This window comes from Marmota flaviventris, chromosome 17, assembly GCF_047511675.1.
Source record: "Marmota flaviventris isolate mMarFla1 chromosome 17, mMarFla1.hap1, whole genome shotgun sequence".
In the NCBI taxonomy this organism is placed as follows: Eukaryota; Metazoa; Chordata; class Mammalia; order Rodentia; family Sciuridae; genus Marmota; species Marmota flaviventris.
This window is the reverse complement of record NC_092514.1, coordinates 27,431,955-27,447,729: the sequence shown is the minus strand read 5'-3', so window position 1 is coordinate 27,447,729 and position 15,775 is coordinate 27,431,955. Positions and strand designations below refer to the sequence as shown.

General features: G+C 34.9%; 1 protein-coding gene across 2 annotated transcripts in view; it reads right to left on the bottom strand.

Moving 5' to 3' along the window:
- The window catches only part of Rabep1 (rabaptin, RAB GTPase binding effector protein 1), a 99,350-nt gene that overhangs the window by 37,745 nt on the left and 45,830 nt on the right, over positions 1 to 15,775 (bottom strand). For both annotated transcript variants that reach the window (XM_027922653.2, XM_071603758.1), the window contains exons 4-6: positions 14,911 to 15,071; positions 11,315 to 11,434; positions 4,106 to 4,241 (exon numbers count right to left, since the gene is read on the bottom strand). In XM_027922653.2, coding sequence (XP_027778454.1) covers positions 4,106 to 4,241; positions 11,315 to 11,434; positions 14,911 to 15,071 — 417 coding nt within the window. The remainder of the gene's footprint in view (positions 1 to 4,105; positions 4,242 to 11,314; positions 11,435 to 14,910; positions 15,072 to 15,775) is intronic.

Here is a 15,775-nt window from a genome sequence, read left to right as displayed (position 1 = left end):
AACTTTGAACTTGGGATCCTCCTGCCTCAGCCTCTCAAACTGCTGGAATTACAGGCATGCACCACTGTGCCAGCTTAAACTGAACTTTCTAAAACTCAAAAATGATATGACTCCCCAGTTTAAAATCCTTCAGAGAAGCCAGACACAAAGGGGCATATATCATATATTACAAAATTCTGTTCAAATGAAAAGTCAGAACAGGAAAACCTGGAGACAAAAAGTAGATTTGTGATTGCCAGGGGCATGGGAAAAGAGAAATTGTGAATGACTACAAATGGGTAAGGATTTCTGAGGTAATGAACTGTTTTGGAATTAGATAGTAGTTGATGACATATAATTCTATATTAAAAACCACTGGGCAACCCTCTTGGAACCCCTTCCTATGTGTGCTCCACTTTCTGTTTCAAAAATAAATTCTTACTTACTCTCAAAAGAAAAAAAATTCAATTGTACACTTTAAGAGGCTGAATGTAAATTATATCTTGATAAAGCTGTTACTTAAAAATAACTGAGACAGGAAAATCGCAAGTTTGAGGCAGCCTCAGCAACTTAGCAAGGCCCTAAGGCAACATAGTGAGACCCTGTCTCAAAAAGTAAAGAGCTAGGGATGTAGCTCACTGGTAAACTGCCACTAGGTTAAATCCCAAGTACCAAAAAAAAAAAAAAAAAAAGCCTCTGAAGAGGCTCTTTAAAGCCAATCTGATAAAGTTCAACATCCTGAGCATAAGACCACCATGATCTAGTCCATGTTCACTGTTCCAATATTACACTTTGCCCATTTTCTCTTGCATCCTAATCGCGCTGAACTACTCTCTTCTACTTCCTTAACTAGCTGTACTACATGCAAATGGCCTTGCATGCCATACTCCCCTCAGACTCCTGTCAAGTATTCACCCCTCTCTTAAAACTTCACTTAATAAAAGAAAACAAAACAATGACAAAAAAAGAACAAGCTAAACTCTACTAAGAATAACTTTTTTCAGCCAGGCACAATGGGACATGCTGTAGTGCCAGCTACTTGGGGAGTTGAGGTGGAAACATCACCTAAGCCTAGAAGTTCAAGATCAGTCTAGAAAACACAGTGAGAGTTCCATCTAAAAAAAAAAAAAAAAAAAAAAAAAAATTAAAGAATAATTTCTTTTAAAAAACTCATCTATTCCTAAGAAAAAAGAATTGGGCCTTTGTTGGTGACATTGCTATATCCTAACATACTTCCCAGCATAGCACCTATAACAGGCACTTAAATTAATTTGATTGCATATCTAATTCCCCCAATTTAGGCAGCAAATTAAACTGCTGCTCAACTTTTCTCTCTTTCACTCAAAAACACTATTTTTTGTAGTCATTTTAGAACAAAATTACTTCTCTTATCCCTTCCTCATTTTCATTATAATTTCTCAATTACTTGTCTCAGATATATTAGAAGGTTTGATAACCTCAACAACTTATTCTAAAAGAGCTGGGATACAAAGTTTAAACCAAGATTGTACTTCTTTTGGAAACCCTTTGACAGTATGGTTATCTGTTTGATTGTAACAGTAGTAATATTTGAAAAGTATGTCCTGAAGGCCAAAGACCCACTCAAAGTTTGGGTTATTTTCATAATGTTTTCTGAAACAATTTTTTAGGTTTATATCATTTTAGCATTCCACTATTTGGAAAAAAATAAATATATGGCTAAGTTATTTATGACTCTGTTTTCCATAGCACTGAATGTACTTAAATTCTGTTAGAATTCTATCAACACACTCCAAATCCTGCACATTAAAATGTTGCTAGTATAAGCTGCAACAAGTCTAGGATTTCAAGGAATCCATATACTAGGATAAGGAAAAAAAAATCTTTATTTTCAATATTCTCTAACTGAAATTCACCATTTCCTTCATTGTAAAGTCTAGGCAATACAGTAGAAGAAAAAACATGACTTGACCATCATTAGAAATCATAGATATTTTTATCTGTACTACAGTTGTTGCAGATTTTTTTTTTTGCGGGGGGTGCTGGGGATTGAACCCAGGGCCTTGTGCATGCAAGGCAAGCACTCTACCAACTATATCCCCAATCCAGCAGACCTCTTAATGTATCATTTATGCACAACACTATTTCAAAATGACAGTAGTTAAACCCAGCATGGTGGAGCACAACTATAATCCTTGCAACTTGGGAGGCTGAGGCAAGAGGATCAAAAGTTTGAGGCCAGCCTCAGCAATTTAGCAAGACCCTGTCTCTAAACAAAAATAAAAAGGCTAAATGGGTTCAGTTCCCAGTACAAAAAGAAAAAAAGCAGTTATTAAATCTGCTGCTAGACCTTGTTATTTAGTGTATAAAATTAGCTCATTTGTAAGTTTTAGGGTTACTTTTTCCTTCCATACCTGTTTTAGAAAATACAGAGTCAATGTATACGTCACTCTCCTACAAGACTAGTAAAATCCAAAATAGTCCCTTAAAAACAAGGATGTTACTGCTGGGCGCACGCCTATAATCCCTGCAGCATAGGAGGACGAGACAGGATGATCAAGAGTTCAAAGCCAACCTCAGCAACTGCGAGGCGCTAAGCAACTCAGTGAGACCCTGTCTCTAAATAAAATACAAAATGGGGCTGGGGATGTGACTCAGTGGTCAAGTACCCAAGTTCAGTCCCAGGTGCCAAAAAAAAAAAAAAAAAAATAGGGATGTTAACTGAGTATATAGATATGAACATCTACAACTATATCTACAACTACTCTCAACTACAATGGAGGCTGAGTCAAGAAGATCACAAGTTTGAGGCCAGCCTGGGCAACTTACTTAGTGTGGCTGTCTCAAAGTTTAAAAAGGGTTAGGAGTTGGGCTGGGGATGTGGCTCAAGTGGTAACGCGCTCGCCTGGCATGCACGGGGTGCTAGGTTCGATCCTTAGCACCACATAAAAATAAAATAAAGATGTTGTGTCCACCGAAAACTGAAAAATAAGTATTTTTAAAAAAAGGGTTAGGGGTGTAGCTCAGTAGTAGAGTGCCCCTGGGTTCAATCCCCAGGCCTGTTAAAAATAAATAAATAAATAATAAAACAAAAATAAATAAATAAATAGTAAAACAATCTCTGGTAAGGTAATTCCAAAAAGGGCTGGGGGTGGTGGCTGGGGTGTGGCTCAGCAGTAAAGCACCTGCCTCCATGTGTGAGGCACTGGGTTTGATTCTCAGCACCACATAAAAGTAAATCAACAAAATAAAGACGCTGCATGTACAACTAAAAACATTTAAATAAAAAAGCGGGTGGAGGCTGGGGGTTAGCTTGCCAACAAGCAGGAGGTCCTGGGTTCAATATCCACAACTAGGAAAAAATAAAAGGATGTTAAACTGGACACAATGGTGCAAACATGTAACCCAGCAACTCGGGAGGCTGAGACAAGACAATCACAAATTAAAGGCCAGCATGAGTAACTTAGTGAGACCCTTGTCTCAAAATAAAAAACAAAGAGGGCTATGGATATAGCTCAGTGAAAGAGTGCTTGCTTAGCAAGTCTAAGACCCTGGATTCAAGTCCCAGTACTGTTTTAAAAAAAGGAATGTTAATAAGGCCCACAGAATAGATTGTCTGCCCTCTCAATCGCATTCTCACTTTTGCTAATTCACATCCATCAAACAGGGTATGCAAGCAAAAGCAGTATAAGCACACATTTCCAGCCTTATTATCTTTCTGCTAAGAGCTCACACCTTGTACAGTTATTGCTGAAGTTATGGAGGAACATAAAAGCACTATCAATCCAAGGACCTTTAGTAGTTCTCACAGCTTCAGCTTTGCGTAAGAACATTCAAATTGACTACAAAGCTTAAACTGAATCACTAGACCACTGAATCACAGCCACTGAGCCAAATCCCCAGCACTATTTTGTATTTTATTTAGATACAGGGTCTCACTGAGTTGTTAAATGCCTCACTGTTGCTGAGGCTGGCTTTGAACTTGCCATCCTCCTGCCTCTGCCTCCCAAGCTGCTGGGATTACAGATGTGTGCCACAGTGCCCAGCTTGAATTGGAATTTCAAAATTTGTTATTATTAGTTAATATCAAATTGCTAACATAGTTATCTTTAAGACTGAAATAAAAATATTTAGAACATACATTTACCTTCATGCAATTCTTTCCGGAGTTTCTCAGCATCTTCCTGTAGAACAGATTTCTGAGTATTCAAAACAGCTACGTACATCTCTAGATCAGTCCTACAAGATTTCTCAGCTTCCAAATAATGATTCAGTTCTTTAACCTGAAAGATGATGCATCTATCAAACTGAAATTTCACAACAGTTTCTACATTAGGTATAATGTCCAGTACTTAAAAAAATAAAAAAAGGTAAGTTCTGGAAAAAATTTACATTTACTTTTACATAAATTTATGTATACACAAAATTAACATTAATAATTTTAATTCTAAAACAAATATATACTTATGAAAGAAAACTTGGAAAATAACATAATTAATAGATGTTATCCATAATTCCATCACCTGAATAAATATGCAACTGAAATTACACATAATTGTTTTATAGTCTGCTTTTCAAAAAAGTTCCATTTTCATTTTCAGAGCAATGCAGGTGCTTATTTTATCCCATACTTAGTAATATCAGGTATGGATTGAGTTTTTTAAATAGCAGCTAATTTCTAAAGATAAAAATGACAACCTATTCTTGTAACTTTGATTTTCTTCAATTTCTGGTAAGGTAATTCCAAATATCTTAAATTTATAAAAAGGAGAAATTTTCACCAATACTTATTCATGGAAATTAAAAAGGAAGTCTTGATGAGAAGTAGTGCCCTTATGTGCCACTAATCACATAAGGGCATAATATTTTTTAAAATCACATCATTTTATAAAGTGCTTTATTTTTGTTAAACAATTAAACTGTAATACCTAGAATATTAACAACACAGCCTAATATTTGAAATAGATATAACCAGAAAATCTAGGATTGTAAGTCATTTTTTTATACTTTCACATAAATTGTTCATTCTAAATTCTAACCATTTAGTTAACTTTTAGCTTTTTACATGGCTATACTATATCTAACTTCATACTCAAGGTCACTTTCAGCCTTTTTCTATTTCTTCAAACAGCTGGCTTATCTGTTTTCAGTTATCCTTATTCCTAGACCATTACACCGTACTAGTCAGACTAAAATGATTACTGACACTGCAATTTGATGCTTTACTGGAGGTCGTCAGTCAACCACAAGGCACTAACCAAACAAAGCAAAGTGCTTTCCCTGACACCTGTTATCATCAAATGGTAATGAAGAGACAAAAGAGCCATTATAAATGACGGTATACAACTGCTAACTCTATCAGCTCTAACTTCTTAGAATAAAGATTTCAACTGAATTAAAAATTAGTGAATTTCTAATATTTGAAAGCTATTAAGAAGACTCTGGGAAGATAGTGGAAGCAGCAGCATAATATTTTTATTTCTTTGAATTCTACAACCCTAACAACTCATCAAAAACTTACGGACATCTACAAAAATCCAGGTAACACAGAGTAATAGTATAGCTGAGGGCAAACCACTGAAAGACTGAAAGAGAAACCTGAATGAGGCCCAGTACCACAAAAACAGAGAGAGAGAGAGAGAGAGAGAGAGAGAGAGAGAGAGAGAGAGAGAGAGAGAGAGATCCATATGGTATCAGGAGAAAGTAGAAAGAAGTAACAAGGACTCCCCCACATCAAGAACCCCAAAATAGTGAACTTGGGATCTGATGTTATGACAGTAGCTGAAACACTACAGCAGTAAGTTGAATGTAACAAATTTATTCTGTAAGATTTATAACCTGGTTAAAATGGTATCCCACTTTCATCTGTATTTTTCTGATTTCTTAGTATAGCCAGATATTATTTTTTTACATTCCTTGACTATCTAATTTCCTCTTTTGTAGCTACTCATTCATATACTTTACCTGTTTTGCCAATGGGCCTTTTGTCATGCACGGACTTGGCAATCTTTATAAATTTGGGCTATTAATTGTCAGGAATAGGAGCTATACATATCTTCTCACAGTCTACAGCTTCTCTTTTTCAACTTTTTGTAGACCTTTTAACAAGGAATATTATATTCTAAGGTAGTCAAATTTGTCAGTGTTTTGTCCATAATCAATAGTGTTTTCTTTTTGACCCCAATTTTTGTGTGCACATTTGTGAACTCCAAGGCCTTGCACGTGCTAGGCAAGTGCTTTACCAATGAGCCATACCCTAGCCCCATACTGTTTTTTAATATCTGAAAGTTTTAAAGATTTAATTTTCACTTTTAGATTTTTAATTAACCGAAATTAATTTCCATAAGGTATAAGGTATAAAGTTCATTTCACTTTATTCTGAACATATAACTATTTGAAAATCTTCCTGCCCCCAATCCCTTATACTGAAGATTGAACAAGGGTGCTCTACCATTGAACTTCAACCCCAGCCCTTTTTATTTTGAAACAGGGTCTCATTAAGCTGCTCAGGCCGGACTCAAACTTGAAATCCTCCTGCCTCCACTTCCAGAATCATTGGGATTACAAGTATGCATCAGTGTTCAGCAAAAAGTATATTTCAAACAATCTGTACCTTCGCCACTAATTTGTCTTGGTTTTGTTTGCTGTTGTTTTTTTGTGGTGCTAGGGATCAAACCCAGGGCCTTGTACATGCGAGGCAAGCACTCTACCAACTGAGCTATACCTTCAGCCCACCCTTCTCCACTAATTTGTAATGTCACCTGCCACTTACCAATTTCCAGACATATGAATCTATCTCTGGGCTCACTATTCTGTTTCATTGATCCATTTGTTTATCCAGAAACCAGGGACAAACTATCTTAATAAATAGTAGGTAGAGCAAGTCTACTGCCATGTCTTCTTTAAAATTTTGCTGGGTGTATTCCTGATCTGTTATTTCCCTGTAGGAATGCTATGATCTAATCTGAATTTACAGATTAAATTGGGAGTATACCGATTACTTTACAATGCTTTTTATCAGGAGTATACACACAGGTCTTCATTTATAATGTATTCTATAAAGGTCTTACCCACCTTTGTTTATTCTTAGGTAATCAAGAGTTTTTTCTGCTGTTGTGAACGGGATCCTTCTTTCTGCTACATTCTATAATTGGACATTACTGGAGTATAGAAACATCTCTTTTTTTTTTTTTATGTTGACCTTGCTGGAACAGCTTTCAACTAGTTGAATTCTTACTTGGTCTAACAATCTGTTGTGCATTTTCTGGCTTTTCTATGTAGACAATCAAATCAGTTTCATCAGATTCTTTCCAGTTCTTCTCATTTCTTTATGTTGCCTTGCTATATCATCTAGGACCACAAAAACAACCTCAACAAAATTCCTGAGCACAGGTCTCCACATAGTGTTCCCAACACTGCTAAACATTTGTTAACTGTGCTTACTGAAGGTTTGATAAACAGCCCTTTGTTTAACGTTTAAATTTATCAAAGGCCTTCGGAATCCAAGACAAACATTGCTCTTCTGCAGTCTTTTTTGTGGTACATCACAGTAATACGCCATCCTGATACATGAAAGAATGATATGCCATCCTTAAGTTGCTGGGAATACTCCCTACTTGGTTGTGATATGTTTTTCCCTTCTTCTTCAGTACTGGGGATTGAACACAGGCTAGTGCTGTACCACTGAGCTACTTCTCCAGTTTTTGTTTGTCTTTTGAGACAGAGACTTGTTAGATTACCCATGGGCCCTTTGAGCTTGCAATCCTATGGCCTTGGCCTCCCTAATCACTGGGATTACCGATGTACACAACCAAGTCTGGCTATTTTCCACCCCTACCCCCAACAGTTTAACAAATGTTTAAAAAAAAATTTAACTTCCAGATTCCTGAGACAAATCTATGATTTTGTTTTTTTATACTACCTTTCTATGTGTTGGTTCATTATAGTAAGGATCTACTAGTCTCAGAAATGAAAGGAGAATTTTTTTTCCTCTTCTATTCTCTGACACAGTGTGTAAAATATAAGGATTCTCTTTCCAAAAGATTCTGAAAAATGTGCCTGGAAAATCAACTGAGTTTAATGTCTTGGAAAGAGGAGGCAGGAAGAACAAAAATTTGATTCTAGACTAATTTTCTTCAATAATTACTACTTTACCTTGCCTATGTCATCTTGGGAAAATTCTGACTAAATATATTTCATGAGAATTTTTTTCATTTCATTTTTTCAAGTTTATTAGTATATCACTGTAGCATTTACTATTTTTAACTAAGGATTTGCAATCATGTCCCATTTCATTTCTAATGATTAGAAAATTTTTTCACTTTTCCTGATAAGACTTTAATATTAGAGATTGTCTAATTACTTTTTCCAATTTCTCATATGTTGATTATTCTCTATTACTCTTTTGCTTTTCTATCTCACTAACTTCTGCTCTTACTTGTACTATTTCCTTCCACTTACTTTCGGTTTTTACCATTATTATTTTCTCCTTTACATTTTTTTGGGGGGAATTGGGGGCATGGGTTAGGGTTAGGGTTAGGGTTTGAACTCAGGCACATTTAACCACTGAGCCACACCCCCAGCCGTATTTTGTATTTTATTTAGAGACAGGGTCTCACTGAGTTGCTTAATGCCTCACCGTTGCTGAGGCTGGCATTGAACTTATGATCCTCCTGCCTCAGCCTCCTAAGCCACTGAGATTACAGACGTAGGCCACTGTGCCTAGCTCTTTTTTCCTTAATATTCTTGAGCTAAATATCCCCATCACTCTACATATTTTGTGATTACTTTTTCCATGATTTTCCCCCCTTTTCCAAGCATTTTATTTTGACTATCTTTTTTATTGTGAATAACTGAATAATCTGGGATTGGACAACTGGATCTGTAGAACATCAATTCTTTGAAATTTGTCAACAATTCCTTTCTGACCTTATGAAAAAATGTATCTGAAAATACACTATAAAAAGCTTAATGGGCTGGGGATATAGCTCAGTTGGTAGAGTGCTTGCCTCCCATGCATAAGGCCCTGGGTTCAATTCCCAGCACCACAAAAAATAAAAAAAATAAATAAAAAGCTTGATGTATCATAATGCTAATATATATCATGAAAAGGATAATGTATCTAATAATAATAATATATCCCATATGCTATCCTAAGGGTTCATATTTATTAACTCGAACCATCCTTATAATATCCTTATAAGGTATTATAAAGGGTATTATAAAATGTCCCCATTTTATAGCTGAGAAAAGAAAAACAGAGTAAGATTAAGTAGCTTTTCCCAAGGTCACCCACACTACTAAATGCTGAGATTTTAACTTCTATGCTCTACAAAATATTATCTTTCTTTTTTGACTATTAAATCTAAATTTGATGTGTATATTAAATCTAAATTATGATCCTGATTTTTCAAAATTCCTGTAGCCCTACTAATATTTTTTTCTCCTTGCTCTAAAGATCAGTTCAAATTGCGTACTGTAACTGTGTCAATTTCTCCTTGTGGTTGTCACTTTTTAGTTCACATATTTCAAGACTACATAAGGCACATTCAAGTTCATAATTATCTTACTGATGAATTATTAAGTAGGTTCCCTCTTTATTAGTTTTTTCCTCCTTATCCTATCCATTTGATATTACACTTCCTCTATCAGTTTTCTATTGGCTGGAATTTATACAGTATATTTTTCTATTTTGGTTTTTCTTTGTTTGTGGCTCTGGGGATTGAACCCAGAGAACTTCTACTGCTGATCTATACCCTATTTCTTTTTGAGACAGGATCTAAGTTGTATTTATTTTCAATCTTACTTTGGGGTTTTATTTTAGGTGAATCTCTTATAAGCAATATCAACTTATGTTTATCAGTTAAACTGATAAATCTTTTAGTAGGTCTCAATTTACATTTACTAGGATTACAGATACATTACCATTTTTTTATATTCCTGTTTTCTGCTGTTATCATTTTTCATTATTTGTTTCTTTCCTACTTTTAATCTTTACTTTTTTTTTTTTTTTTTAATTTTGGTGGTCCCGGAGATCCAACCCAGAGTTTCATACATGCTAGGCAAGCACTCTACCACTGAGCTATACTTCTACTTTCATTTTTTTGTTACTGGGATTAAACCCAGGGCACTTTACCATTGAGCTACATCCCCAGGCCTTTTTATTTTGAGAGAGAATCTCACTAAGTTGCTTAGGGCCTTGCTAAGTTGCTCAGGCTGGCCTCGAACCTGTGACACTCCTGCCTCAGCGCTCTCAAATCTCTCAGATTAGATGTTTGCACTACCACACTTGGCCCTAATAAAATTTCCAACAATCCATTTGTATTTTCTCTGGTGTGTCTTTATGGACAACAAAGTCAGTCATTATTACAGTTACATTCTTGTTAAAAGATCAAGTCTAGGGCTGGCATCAAAAAACAGTCAACATTGAACAGTTTATTTTCCAAGATAAAAAAAAAATTAATGAGATTGAATCATTTTGATAAGAAAATAAACATTAAATTTGAAACAAGGTAGCAATTTATGATAGGACATCATTATTATAATTATTTAAAATATCCATAAGAGAGAAATCATCTCAATGCTTTTATTTGTTTGTTTGTTTGCTTTAGTGGTGATGGTGGTGGGACTAGGGATTCAACCAAGGACTTCACATGTGCAAGGCAGATACTCAACTACTGAGGTACACCAGCTCCCTCACCCCACCCTCACTCTATTTTATTTACTTACTTACTTATTTATTAGTACCAGGGATTGAACCCAGGGACCACATCCCCACCCCTTTTTATTTTTTATTTTGAGACAGGGTCTTACTATGTTGCTGAGGCTGGCTTTGAGTTTGCAATCCCTCTTGCCTCAGACTCCCAAGCTGCTAGGGTTACAGGTGTGCGCCACCATGCCCGGCTCCTTTTATTTTGTGACAGGGTCTCCCTGAATTGCCCACACTGGCCTCAACTTGCAATCCTTCCTCAGTCTCCTGAGTAGCTGGAATTACAGGTGTTCTCAACCAGGCAGTTTTTTTATATTATAAACAAAAGCAAGATTCTTTTTTTTGGTACCGGGGATTGAAGCCAGTGGTGCTTAACTACTGGGCAACATCCTCAGCCCCTTTTTGGTATTTTATTTAGAGCCAGGGTCTCACCGAGTTGCTAAATGCCTCACCAAGTTGCTTGAGGCTGGCTTTGAACTCACAATCCTCCTGCCTCAGCCTCCTGAGTGGCTAGGATTACAGGTGTGCTCCACCGTGCCCGCCAAAAGCCAAGATTTTTAAGACTCATAGTCTAAATTAGTTTTTCCCCCTTAATGATTCTAATTTTGCTCATGGCATTAGGGCAGATGGATTTCAATGTTTCACAACCTTTGAGGCCTCCAGCTCTTTAATCTTGTCTTCAGCCTCTGTCAGTTTATCTTTCAAAGCTGCAATTTCCTTCTCCATTGGCATCACAACAGACCGAAGTTTTTCAGCATCTTCTTGGGCCTATGGTTAAAAAGAATTAAATGGTACAACTTACTCATAAAAACTAGTATTACAAATAACTACACCAAGCACTTTACTGACATTCAGAAAATTAAACTGAATCTAACTTTAAATGTCAAGTCATAATCAGGGTTTTGCCAAATATTTAATTTACAATTTGAAATAGAAAAATTGATTTTTTAATTGAGTAACTGAGTTAGTAAGTATCTCATGTATAACCGAAAATGCACACAATAAATATTTTTTCAACTCCTGGTTACTATGTTAATAAAACATAATTTCCTTTTTTTTTTTTTTAACTCGGGTGCTCTTCACTGAGTGACATCCCCAGCCCTTCTTTATTTTTCTTTTGACACGTTACTATAAATTAGTATATTTATAATAATAAATATACTAATAATCCATTACTATAAATTAGTAAACTGATGAGAAACTAAATTTTCATTTTTTAATATATACATTACATACACATACAGAGAAACGACAACTCGAAAAGCTGGAGTTCTTCCTGCTAATAAATATGAAAATTAACCTTAGTCACTCAATGTAAATGAGCAAAAATTTATCCCAAATTGTTTAGGACAGGGAAACATATGCACAAATATAAAAGGGACTTTCAAAAAAAAAAAAACATCCCCTGGAAAAGAACAATTCATATTCACTTTGTTTTTAAATCCTTACAATCTTCATTTATTTTATTTTGAACTAAGTACTGTTTGGAAAAGACATGTTAGTTTTAAACATCTTCACAGTTAGTTTGGGATCACTTGACAAAGATCATTTGGAGGTAGGGGGAAAAGGTGAGAGAAAGTAAAAAGTGTATCATAGTTATTTATTTTTTTATTATTATCTTTTTTTTTTTAGTTGTAGTTGTCAATGGACCTTTTATTTATTTACTTTTATGTGGTGCTGAGGATTGAACCCAGTGCCTCACACATGCTAGGCAAGCACTCTACCACTGAGCCACAACCCCAGCCCCCATAGTTATTTATTAATACAAATATAACCTCACAATTCCAAGTGTTAGATGTCATTGTAAACAAAGTTTTAAAGAGCATCGTTAAAAATCAAAGAAAGGTCATTAAAGGCAAGGAAAATCTGAGAAACTGTAATAACCAAGAAGAGTCAATGTGGTATCCCGGACAAAGATCTATGAACAGAAAAAAATGGATATTAGGTGAAAACTAAAGTAATCTGAATACAAAGAATGTATCTTAGTAATAATGAGTGGATATGAGTTTATTAACTGTGACAAATATATCATATTAATATAAAAATCAATAAGAAAAACTGGGCATGGAACATATAGGAACTGTCTACTATCTTATAAATTTTCTGTTAATCAGAAATGGTTCTAAAGTAAAGTTTATTTTAAAAATTAAAGCACTTTAAATAACAAAGTGGCATATTACAGAAGTAACAAATATGTACATTATTTGGATTAGTAATAGAAGATCATGCTCCTATTGACAAAAATTTATTTTGAAAATTTTAAGATAATGTGGTTTTAAAAACATGGATGTAAACTGAAGTTGTAACTCAGTAGTGGAGCACTTGCCTAGTATGGGTGAGACATTGGGTTCCATCTCAGCACAACATATAAATGAATAAATAAATTAAATAAAGGTCCAATAACAAAATATGTATGTATATTTAAAAATATGTATATATATAAATAAAAAAATACTTAGCTTAATTATCAAACTGGGCAAAAGGTTATTTATATTTTCTCAATGATAAAATGTCTCATATTTAGTAGCCTTGTGTTCAGGCATCAGATGGTAATATCTCAAGCATTCTGTCACACAGGAACCAAGGTAAACTGAGAAAGAAGGAAAACTGACACCTGTTCTAAAATTTTGGTTTAAGTGCAATCATTAAGCAATGAGCCTTATGCAAAAAACATTTATTAAACACCTATGTGGAGCTGGAGTTGTGGCTCAGCATTAGAGCACTCGCCTAGCATGTGCAAGGCCCTGGGTTCGATCCTCAGCACCACATAAAAATAAATAAAGGTATTGTGTCCAACTACAACTAAAAAATAAATATTAAAAAAAAACCTATGTGTTAGATTCTATTCTAGGCAAATAAAAAAGATTTCTACTAACATGGAATTTTATTCTAACAAAGAAAGGTGGCGAATAATAAACACAATAAAAAACAAACTATTTTAAAGAAATATGTGCTTATAAAAATACATGCATTGAGGGCTGGGTTTGTAGCTCAGGGGTAGAGCACTTGCCTGACATGTGTGAGGCACAGGTTCGATCCTCGGCATCACATATAAATAAGCAAATTAAGATGCATTGACAACTTTAAAAAAAATGTTTAAAAAAATACATGCATTGTTTTATAAAGAAATAGGATGTTTTTTATGGTCCCCAAGACAAATACAACATGACACCTTATCTACCTATCTGAAAGTAGGAAAAAAGGGGCTTATTTCGATATTTTACTATAACCCAAGAATTTAAATTGAGACAATTCTAAGGAAATCTTTATAAAGATGACTTTATTATTTGTAATATATTTTTATTTGTTTTAATTAGTTAAACACTGACAGCAGAATGCATTTTGACACATCATACATAAACGGAGTTATAACATCATTCGTCTGGTTATACATGATGTAGAGTTACACAGGTCGTACAGTCATATATGCATATAGGGTAATAATCTCTGATTCATTCTATTATTATTCCTACCCCCATACCCATCTCCTTCTTCACTCCCTTCTGTATAGTCCAAAATACCTCTATTCTCACCACCCCCATTGTGAATTAGCATCCACATATCAGAGAAAACATTTAGCCTTTAGTTCTTTGGGATTGGCTTATTTCGCTTAGCATAATATTCTCTGGTTCCATCCATTTACTAGCAATTGTCATCATTTCATTCTTCTTTAAGGCTGAATAATATTCCATTGTGTGTATAATATTCCATTGTGGTGCTGAGGATTGAACCCAGTGCTTGACACATGCTAGGCAAGCACTTGTGTGTGTGTGTGTGTGTGTGTGTGTACACACACACAATATTTTTTTTTAGTTGTAGTTGGACCCAATATCTTTATTTTATTTTTATGTGGAGCTGAGTGAGGATCGAACCCAGGGCCTTGCACGTGCTAGGCAAGCGCTCTACCACTGAGCCACAATCCCAGCTCCTATATATACCATATTTTAAAGATTACTTTAATATAAAATACATTATGTGAAAGACATGGAAAGAGGAAAAACTGGAGTAAAATATGGGAACTCAGGAGTTGTGGTAGGTGGGAAAGGGAGATTACAATGTGAAATAGGGAGGTCAGGACAGCCTCATGAGGTGCTCATGTCTAATCAGAGATTTGAAGATAAGGGAGTGAGTCACATGCATTGTCTAGGAGAAGGGGAACACATTATCTAGTATTATAACCATATTCATTAAAGCACTTGCACCTGGATTCAAATATTTCTAAAGATGAACATATTCTTTGGTACCTTTTTCATTTCGTTTTCTAAATTTTCCTCCTCTTGACCTTCAGACAGTCTTCTTCTTAAATCAGCTATTTCCCTTTCTGCAGATTCTCGATATTGTGACCATTGTGCTCGCTCCTGTTCCAGCCTAAGGTGAAACTGGTGCTCATAGTCGCGAACTGTTTCTATAAAACATCACCACGTATTTCATGTCTAAGCATTGGTACACTAAAATTTTGTAGTCATAAAAAGATCTTATGCTTAATTTCTGAAAATCTATTAACTCTCACACAAAAATGAAGCTAACATTCCTAGTTCTTTTTTTTAATTTGTTTTCCTTTTTTTTAGTTATTATATGTAGAATTAAAGGGCTTTATTAAGCTATGATCTCCAATCTTCATAATAAATCTATGACATACATTTTATAAACAGATGAGAAACCAAAGGATAGATTAAATAGTCTACCCGATGTTTCATAACCATAAATAAACAAGGCTTGAACTCAAAAGTCAACTCCAAAATCTGTGTTCTACCATCAAGGCACCCAAGACAATTACAACATGTCTAAATACCTAGAAGTGGAGGAAATGGATTTATTTCTTGAATATTGTACTATAACCAAAGATACTAATTGAAATAAATTCTATGAAGTATTTATATTTACATTTAAATGTAATCTTAAAACATTATGTGATAGACACATTGATTATTAATTTTCACTCCGTCTTCTTTACTAATAAAACCAAGTTTTGTTTAGGAAGTCAATGTGCCCAATTTAAAATCTACATTTTCAAGTCAGGTGTGGTGGCACACCCTGTAATCCCAGTGACACTGGAGGTTAAGGCAGGAGGGTCTCAAGTTTGAGGCCATCCTCAGCAACTTACCGAGG